The sequence below is a fragment of the Barbatula barbatula genome (genome assembly GCF_947034865.1).
Source record: "Barbatula barbatula genome assembly, chromosome: 4".
NCBI lineage: Eukaryota > Metazoa > Chordata > Actinopteri > Cypriniformes > Nemacheilidae > Barbatula > Barbatula barbatula.
In genome coordinates, this window is record NC_136768.1 from 1,928,187 (window position 1) to 1,938,550 (window position 10,364).

General features: G+C 38.4%; 1 protein-coding gene across 3 annotated transcripts; it reads right to left on the bottom strand.

Moving 5' to 3' along the window:
• Window positions 1-96: 96 nt before the first annotated feature.
• Window positions 97-4,461, bottom strand: tmem209 (transmembrane protein 209). Of its 3 annotated transcripts, none has more exons than XM_079454973.1 (15): window positions 4,338-4,461; window positions 3,787-3,925; window positions 3,566-3,624; window positions 3,366-3,497; window positions 2,937-3,157; window positions 2,648-2,852; window positions 2,393-2,568; window positions 2,238-2,309; window positions 2,033-2,129; window positions 1,786-1,911; window positions 1,596-1,693; window positions 1,385-1,499; window positions 1,213-1,310; window positions 1,061-1,134; window positions 97-916 (listed from the first exon to the last, which is right to left on the bottom strand). In XM_079454973.1, exons 2-15 carry the CDS (start codon window positions 3,921-3,923, stop codon window positions 862-864), a joined length of 1,665 nt encoding a protein of 554 aa, XP_079311099.1. In that variant the 5' UTR covers window positions 3,924-3,925; window positions 4,338-4,461; the 3' UTR covers window positions 97-861. The 3 variants fall into 3 exon arrangements, with proteins under 3 accessions (XP_079311099.1, XP_079311098.1, XP_079311100.1); XM_079454972.1 differs by having other exon boundaries at window positions 161-916; window positions 3,787-3,958; window positions 4,338-4,459; XM_079454974.1 differs by having other exon boundaries at window positions 161-916; window positions 3,787-3,945; window positions 4,338-4,422.
• Between the last annotated feature and the right edge of the window lie 5,903 nt (window positions 4,462-10,364).

The following is a 10,364-nucleotide window of genomic DNA, read 5'->3' on the forward strand; positions in this document are numbered from 1 at the left end:
ATATTTGCTAATTTAGTTTCTACCTCTATTTCAGCTCTATTCTACGCCCAAGAATGTACATTTGTTAACACTTATATAACACTATAATTTACCATAATGAATCATTAGTCCGACAAAAAGCTAAATCGACCAGCAGAACATCACTGCCATCTAATGGTTACCTCGTGCAACAGCGTTCTTATGAGTGTTGTATTTTCAAGCCAAATTCAAGAACAATTTAAGCCTTTTATTTATTTTAAATACAAAATACAAGAGCAGGCTTATTCCAGGGTTTTAAGATTACTTTCAGGCACAATACAAAACTCTAACAAAATAAAATGCCTCGGGAAGACCGTTTGGAGTAACAGTGCTTGAGCATCAGTGTTCAAACAACAGTGTTTTCAGATTTCTGTCCTTTATAAGGATACTTATGAATGTGTAAAAGGTGCTTACGTGTACTTGTACCGAGCACAGTGGTAAAGAAAAAAAGGGAAAGTAATTATTTTTCTTTTAGTGCAAGAAACTCGTTTTACTGTTTTCACATTAAAATGTAGTACAAGTAAATCCTGCTGTGCCCGTCCAAACCCCAGATAACCCGATTACTGAATTTGCGTTCATATAAAACTACATTGTTCTAAATTCAATTCAAAATCAAAAGAACTTTGGATATTAAGCTTGTATGACAAACGAGATACAAAAACTATGGAGTACAAAATCCAGAGGACCAAGACCAGTTTTGGCACGGTTTCAAGCCATTTAAAACATTCTTTTACAGCTAAAAACATTTTCTGTGCTTAATTTGTTTGTGCATTCAGGTTGCAAGGCATACAGTACAATGCAGTGAAATTCATGTGGCTCTTGTTTTGCCATGTTTTAACAATCTCAGTCACCGAAGATCCAAAGTATGTTCACCCCTGATAGGCCAAGATTCACTCTCCTGTAACAAAACAGAGAAAAGACTCACATGTCATAGATCACTATAAAAGTGTATTATCGTACATAATACAAAATGTAAAGCAGAATTGACTGTTGCCTGAGACATACACTGACTAAAAAAAAAAAATCACACATTTCCACTCACCCCAGCATGCCAGATTCCTTAGTTTTAATAATGAAGAGAAACATCAGGATGGTATGAAACAAGTTATTTCTGCCCTGTGAAAACATCAAGCATTAGTCTCATTATTTAAAGCATTACATCACTTTAGTTCTGGTTGTAAAGTATATAAATACCTTTGGTAAGCTGTAGATGTGACCTTGATAAACGAGCTGATAATGAGGGGGGTTTGTGCTGCTTTGATGGATGCAGAAGAGGTTCTCATTGGACACGTCTATAAAAAAAATAACAAATACATTTCAGAGTCATAAAGACATAAACAGTTTACACAACAGTGTTCAAGCGAACCTGGTTTATCTGGTGTCTGTATAAAATGTTGTGATGTAAAGGTCTTCCCATCAGGATATTTAGGATGTGGAGGGAGTCTGGAGTCCAGATATGTACACAGCAAGTGCATCAGAATCTACATCAGATCAGAAAATTGTGATGTATAGGGATCTTGTTCTCATTGAAACACTGATAATTTGATGTTTAAAGATACGTTTTCGATGAAACTCACAGCAGAGTCTGTTGGAAGATCAGTGTCCCATTTTCGGTTTTTCAAATCTCCTCCTCCATTCCATCGGAAAGAACTCATGCAGCCGCTGTGGGCCAATTCTGCAGGACAAGACCAGGAGAACAATATATAGAGCAAAAACGCATCTGTAAAGCCAATAGAGATAGCAAAGGTAATCCTGTATTCTGCTCACCCTTGATTCTGTCCACAAGATACTCTTGATTAGCAGTGACGTCCAAATATTGAACAATGGCATTGAGGGTGGGGATCGCAGAAGCTTTCACCACAGCAGCTTGTTTGAGACTGCTGATGCTGGCCTCTTCATGAACACAAAACAATCAAGATGTAATGGAGCAACTTAAACAAACATATACAGTTAAATACAATTTGATTGATTAATAATGAATTTTTGATTCTGATATAGGAGAAAAAACTGTTACCCCCAATCTGAAGCTCAGGACAACCCATTCTTCTCAGCTGACTGTTGATAGAGTCGATCTCTTTCCCCAGATGTACCAGAACGGTGTCGTTTATCCACTGGAATAAATATATAAAATAAAACAAAATCACACTGCCAGTGTCATGGTATTTTAAGCATATAAAATACACAGCAGGATTAATGACTTAAGTAAATGAAATGCCTACATTTCTCAGTTTAGCAGTCCAGCTGTCAATACTTTCAGTCACTGCACGGCTAGTTGTGATTCTTCCCCACACCTAGAAAAAGGACATTTTATTGAGCTTCTAAGTCACAATCACCATCAAAAAATTTGTGCTACTGTATTCATTTAAATCCTCACTTCCTCCGCGGCATGTTTGGATCCTAGCTCTGTGTCGTCTTTATGGGCAGAAGGGGCTTGTGAACGGCAGGCGGGCTGGTACTGAAATTTTCTCAGGCTCTGTGCGTAATCCCCCACCGAACGACTGTAGTTCCAGAAGGTTGGACTGTGTCTTGGAGACGTTGACTCAGGACTTCCTAAAAATAATCAGTAATTCTAAAGATTTAGGACTCTGCTACAGTTTGACTGTACGTTTTTACCTTGCAGGACTCTTACCCAGTTGACTACGATGACTTTTCTCCTCTTGTGAGCGTAGAAACTTTTCCAAAGACTTCAAATCATCAATGTAATCCTCTTTACCTCCAGGCGAACTAAAGACAGATGGAGATGTGCGGTATCGCGCACGGAGACTGGAGCCCTCCACTGGTCCGACGTTACTTGGGTAGGGAGAGGAGCTCGGAGATGGACTGTAGTTCATCCCCTGCAAAAGTACAAATCCTACATGGAGACAATGGGAAGTGCACAATGCGGAGCATCATTTTAGGGTAATTTGTGAAACACAAACCTTGCCAAAAGCCATGGAAGGTGAAAAAGTTCCCCCTGCTGAGGATTGGCTGCTCAAAGATGGACTGTATCCAGAAATACAGCTGGGGGAAAACTTCGGGCTGTTGCTGGAGGGTCTAGCAGGACTAAAACTAAGAACATTCTGTCCCTGCAGAGGCGAGGATTGGACTGATACAGGAGCTTCCTTCTTCTCTTGTTTCTGTGGTGGAGAGGCCTGAATCCCTGTTAAAACAATAATAACAGAGCTTGTTTAGACAACATTGGGCCAAGTACCAAAACAACCTTGTAGCCAATCAGCAGTAAGGTGCACATTGTTCAGGACAGACATTAGTCAAGCAGAGAGCTGACGAAAGCAAAAGATGGGGGTAGGGGGGTGTTATAGGTCTAAAACATGTCAAATTTGCAATTTTGATGGTGCCAGCTATCTTACCTGAGACTGAGAGCCCCAGAAGTCGATGCTGCTCTGGAGAGATGGCGATCGTGGAGGGGGCCATGGTGTATTTGAAGTACTTCCAGAAGTCAAAAAGTGAATTAAGGCTGAACAGGGAGGCCAGGCCGAGCTCTGTCCAACAAAACAACAGTCAGAGGAAAACCAAAAAACTCCAAATCCTTTACACTTAATATACTTACCGGTATACCAGATCAACCAATGGTTTATGTTGAAGTATCTGCTAAGAAGCTGTCCAGACCTAATACACAAAGTTAGTTTTGGTTCAAGACACTTCTGTTTCACACATTTACAGAGTAATAATAATCCATAATAGACAGTGGCAACAGATTTAAATGTCCAGACATTAAATGCCATGCAAATGGTGCATTTTGAAGTATTACTATTACATGTATGAACTCACATCTCAGTGTAGATCATTCCAGCCAGAGAAATATTCAGCACAGCCCATGCCAGAACCACCTGTCGTGCCTGTTCATCCCTCCGCATTTTCATGGTCTTCTCGATAAGGGAGGGCATGCCTTCCCTCGACGGCGTCATATCTGCACAGATCCTCTACCACCTTATACACACAACTTTCATAAAACGAACAATCAGACAACATCAGCCATATAGAATTCATTGATAGAAACCGATGTGGTCTCCAAATGTCATCAGCAAAGGACGGGAATAAGAAACCTTGACTGCATTGCAGTCATTTTGTGTTGATGTAAAAAAGTACACTATTTACATTTTTGGAAATGTATTTAGATTTTCATATTTGATCAGTTTATTAAAACTCTAAAGCATGCATCCATCTTTCATGTTTACTTAAGTTGAGCATTGAACAATCGTGCACGTGCGAAAGACTCTACTAGCAAACTGCACAGCGAAGCAGCTCAGAATAAACAACAGAGTAGACATGTAATTTTAATACATAATTTGTGCGCATTCACAATAAACATATTTTCATACCTGCTTCCTCTGTTTTAGCACTCCATTAACGCGGTAAAATCAGCAATGTGAAGAACGACGCTACAAAATATAAACAGTGAACATGGCAGCAAATAAAACAACCATTTCAAAATAAAAGTCTCTCGCGCAGTAGAAGCCAGCAGGTAAAATCCCCACACATCAGTTTATTAAATCGTTTAACTACATCGGTTAAAGCATTTAAAACAATGAATAATTCATTATACTTAGCATATATTTTCATATGTAATATATTCATAAACAAATATTCGATTCTGACATCGTTTCCATGTTAACAGCAGATGAGGTTAAAACAGTGTGCACCTCGTTTTATTTATTTGATTTAAAAACTAATGTTCACGTCTAGCATGTGAGTGTGTCTCAGATAAGTAGTAACTAATTTACATAAATCTTAAGTCCTTATCCATGCACACCTTCTTTAAAGCACCAGAGGTCAGCAAAACAATCCACAAACCATTTTCCAGCCCTTATAATAAGATCTAACACATCATTTATTTGTTACAGTTTTATAAGCAGCTATTCTACAAATATAACAAATGCAGACCCTCGTGTTTATAGAAAAACAGTTTACCCAAAGCGCTCAATGTGTGATGTTAATATTTTGTGTAAAAATATAAAGTGTAAAAATCAATTATGCTTTTTGTGCTGCTGTCTATGTGAAAAATGAAAATCAGTTTACAGACATAAATACAGTGTGCATTTCTATGTCTAAGTGTCAGACCGCTGAGGGGAGAAAGTACCGTCTCCATTGAAATGGGTTTTTCAGAGTATAAATGCAAAGAACATCTTCCTTTGAGAATAGGACCCAAGGATAAAGATAGTTTCAGACTGTACCACGGTGATCTCACAGGACATTGTCCAATACCTCCCTTTGAAATCTGATAAGGTGCCTGCAAACTGTGGATCACAGCCTAGAGGATGAAAACCCATCAAAAGCTCACGAAAGGATGCACGCGACTGGTAAAGTAATCATAGGCGATGTGAATTGCTGTATGGAACTCATTTGACTTTCTGTAATGTGACACATTTTGAGTAAATTTGGTTGTTTAATTAGAACTGTAGGATGGTATCAATTGAGAATTAATTAGATTGTAAATATTGGAGAATGGAGCCAGGTTTGCTAATACAATGCCAAAATAGCTGTTAAATAGATTGCCCCCCATTGATTCCCATAGTAAGAAATAACGACAAGAATACATTTTGAAGAATGGACATCAAACTGTTCTTGGGCACTTCAGTTGTATTTTTTCCTACTATGGTCAATGCGGGGGCTAAATCTGTCTGGTTATAAGCATTCTTCAGAATATCTTTTTCTGTGTTTATCAGAACAAACAAAGTTATACAGATTTGGAACAACTCGAAGGCGAGTAAATAATGACAGAATTGTCATTTTTGGGTGAAGTATCCCTTTAAGATGTGGGGTGCTTTCAAGGAATTGCAGATAAACAAATTCTCTATTCTCAGAGCTAATACAATTCTCTCCTGCCCTCCCTTCACTGGATCTCATCTGCAATATGTTAGGGCCCGGTTAGGAGGGTGTGTGTGGGATGACATCATATTCATCTTAGCTCTTGCCTCCGTAATTGGCCCGTTTCTTCTACCGTGGAACACACAAGTGGAGCCAGACACATGCTCGGAGGGATTTTCCAGAAAGGCGAGGGGCCCTGTTTTAGGGACGCCGAGGGCTTAGGCTGCAACGACTGTAAATGTCACAAATGAATGAAAGGCTTCAACCCAAATGCAATCTGATCCAGAGTGCCCCCGGGACACTCCGTTTGATCTGCCTCACATTCCACCTCTATTGCGCAAAACAGACATTACACAATCTTCATGTAATGAGATTGTCAAAACTATTTTCACATGTTCCTGAATGTTGTTAAGAGCTGCTCTTAAGTTTAGGTTGATTTTGTTAGTTTGTTTGTTCAGGTTTGGCTGGCGCTAAAACAGCCCATTTGATCTATAGCCAAACTCTTATTAAACAAGCTGATGTTTATAAAATGGCCTTTTTAGGAAGAACATGGGGCTTTCGGGTTTTCAGAACTTTTTGCATTATTCAATGATTTGCATTGTGGATCACTGTCTGTCGCTAATGTTACATTATGCTTTTTCTAGAGATCTATCTGTATATGTGGGTTTGTTTAGCAGATGGACACTGGATGGGTCACAGTCTTTCTAGTGATGTAATGCAGTTTACCGTGGGAGCAGTCTGCACATTTCCAACCAACGTTATAACTAAGCACCCTTGTTCTTCTGAGAGAAAAGCATGTGGACAGGTGCAGTCTATCCCCAGCTGCTATATTACATGACCCAGTTTACTGTGGAATTTTACCTCTAACCAGATTTTCATTTGCTTTCTGCTGGCTTAAGAGTAAAAGTTGAATAAATATGAAGGTAACACCATTGTGTGAATATGCCAAAAAATGGATTCTAATCTAAATGAATATGCCACTCCTGTAATTCTTATCATACAAAAAGTTGTCTGACTGACAAAATCTGAATGGAACTTAAAATGCTGACACATGAAAAAAGGATGCAAATATGCATATTGTGTTGTCTACCCAAATATCCAGGGCATGATCGTCAGCAACATTTTAAAGATGCATGTTTATACATTAAACTTGTGTTGACCTAATTCAGATGAGTGTGTCATTCCTCAAGAGCGATGCACACAGTCTCATGATGAAATATCCTGATTCATCAACTCTCTCGATTTATATCAAACCATACATGCTTTGAATTTGAGTGAGTGCCAACCCAAGCATTGTGTATATTTGTTAGCAAAGGATGTGGGTCAATGCGATGATACATTTCCTGATATGGAGCTTTGGTCCGGAACCGGAGGGAGAATTTGATCCCTGGGGGGGTCCTGGGAAGAGCTGCCTAAAGATCAGGGCGACCATTTCCTTGCTCCTCTTTGCTTCTGCTGTCAGCTATTCTTCTCTCACTCCCTTCAATGTACCAACAACCCAGTTTTCACAGATTCTTGTTTAATCATATTATTAACAATGGCAGAACGTCTCCATAGCTCTTCACAGAATCAGATGGTGGGAAGGGTCAAGACCTCGTCTGGCTTGACCCTGTGGAAAAGGTCGAAACTGATTTTCTAAGGGCTATCGGTTATTATTAGACTTTCTGTGAAGATAAACTCAAGCGATCTGTGATACTGTGTGGGAATATATTATTTGGGCTTTCTGAGTCTTACTGTACGAGCGGTTCATCTCTTTAACTCTGTCATATAATGAGTTTGTAGATCTTTACTGGGCAGCGGTGATGAAAAATGATTCAGGCAGATTTTTCTGTGAAAATGTTGGATGACACATTTATAGCTTTATGCCAAAAACCCTGCAGTATTTTTAATTGAGCATGGGAAAATCAGAGCCGCCTGTTTTGGTTTGGAGAATACATTCTGGCAGTGTGAGTCAGCCATTGTGGACAACCATCACTAGGCATACAGTTTTTTTTAACATACATTTTCACATTTTAGACATTTTTGCTCACGTCTGAGCCTTGCAAAATTGTCCCAGATCAGAATTACATTTCCAGTCTCATCTTCACTGTTGAAAAATGTGAATCCAGGCAAATATGATATCAACTTCTCATCTTTGCTGATCTTTTCCTACCTCTAGATAGGAGAAGAATGTTTAAAGGAAACAAATGATTGTGTAATTTTGAAGAACAAACCCTTTACTTAAAGTGATATGATGTTTAGGATGATATGGGCGGCAGGTAATCAAAATGAAGTTCGATGGATTGCGATCTGTGACAAAGAACTCAATATTTTTAATAGATTTTTGCTTGTTTAGATTAAATAGATTTAGTTTTCTCCAATGTTTCTCCTCACAAAAATACCACAAAAATCTCATATTTCGCTGCTGTACTTTATCATTAAAATAATCAAGAGAATATAAACAATAACATTAACATTTAAAAAGTACATTGTTTGACCATTTCCTTAAAAAACATTGAATCTGGACATATAAGGTTTCAGAAGGCCAGCAATGATATATTTCTTCTAGAAATATTAGAGATTTGTGTGCTCAGATTAACCACAATATTCAAATTTGCATTAAATGTCAGAGATTTCAGAATGATCTCAAAAATGTTTTCATCAAATTCTTCTAGGACCAAATTATCTTTCCTCTCCATAGACTGTAGAAGTACGGCATGTCAGTAATGATCTAATTTGTGTCTATTTTTACCAAAGAGTTTTAAAATAAACATTCTTTTATGACAGAGTTTAATGAAGTCTGAGCTACAGTATGAAAAAGCAGTGGGGTTGACAACACAGTTTAGTGAGACTGGGCTGGAATTCAATAAAGCAATAAGCAGAATTAGAAGCTGAAGTTGTAGCTGGGTCATCGATGCCTCTTTCTGACCGTCTCAACCTCTTCTGTTTTACATTGACTCGTTTAATGACTGCAACTAATCAGACGACCGATTTTATCTCTGTCGTGTTTAGTCAACAGCTACTGATTATGTGTTTGTATTTTAATGTCATTCAAACAACTGCTGTTTACTTTGAGAGTAAATTCCAAAGTTGTCTATATGACCAATCAGTTTCCTCGCTGCAATCGGACCACACCCACAAGGAAGTCTGTGACTAATCTGATTGCTCCAGCTGTACACTATACTTCATGTTTGGTTTCCTAAGATCTCCATTCTGAAAAAATCTAGAGTTTAGTTTTATGTGAGTGCAAAGACAGTCATTTCATTCATTTTTGTCTGAACGGAGAGTGCTAAGCTATTATGACATATGACACGACATAACACAAACATTGTAAACACACACGAGTGTAATATAATCCCCATTCTGGTGCTTCCTCGTGACACGTCTATGTGTGTGTTTTTTCCTGATATTCTACTGTTTGGAGATATCAGGATGTGATCTCACTCACCAGAAATCCAGCCTATGTAACTCTTTGCTCTTGACTGAAGCCAGGCTTCGCTTTTAGCGAAGGCAGGACACCCCGCCCTGTTACTTTCTCGCTCTTTCTCTTCCTCTTATCTCAACCAGAAAACACTGTCAGAGGGGTGTACTGTGCCACACTTCAGATGGCATCAGCACCATTCCTGAACCTCAAAAAGAGCTGCTAAATATTTAGAGTTTGCCGTCATTCCACATTTGTAGTCACATTATTGCAAAACATGGAATAAACAATGCATGAAACTTCAGCTATGGGCTATATAGTGTAAATAAATACATTTCACATTTAAAAAAAAGGTTCTCATTTGTTGACAGATCTGCACTGAGATCTAAACCATGCTTTTTTGATAAGGTTATTGTTTAAATTCTCTGTATTTCTTTGCACAAGACAGGCCATGCTAAACACAGATACATGCCACGTTTTCAAATATTCTCGCACATTTCTGACAGAAGAGTCTGGTTTATTTAAAAGGTTAATATCTATAAACACAACTATTATACTACTAGAGAAGGTCAGCAATTGAGGGTAATTTGGTGTTTGATGTCTGTACTACGTTTTGAGCTGCATTTCAATGTCGTGTAGCCTGGTTCTTATTCATATCTGAGTTCATATCTGAGACAATAGACAAACAAGAAACCCCATTCTCTCTCTCTTTCTATCTCTTTGGTCTGATGGCATTATAGGTGTGCAGAACTGGTATGCAATGGGAATCTTTGGATCAATGTAATTACATGCTTCTACACAATTTCCAAGCATTCCTTTACCTCTGTGCTACTTCGATGTTATGATAAGACACACATTCAAACCTCTCAAAGCTGTTAGTCTCGAGAAGGAGTGGGCCATGAAAACGTTTATGCTTTCATACAGTATGTTCGGTAATTTGCCATGTGCTGCTTAACATATCCATCATACAGTTGCTCAAGATGGAGGATTTTTTGTTTTAATTTAATTCCATGATGTGGTATTTTAGTAAGGATTTAATGCACGGCCAAAGCAGTGAATGACTCACTTATTCAGGTTCTGACAAAGGAATATTTCACTAATATATCAACTGAACACATGTGCATCTGAGCTAGACAGATGT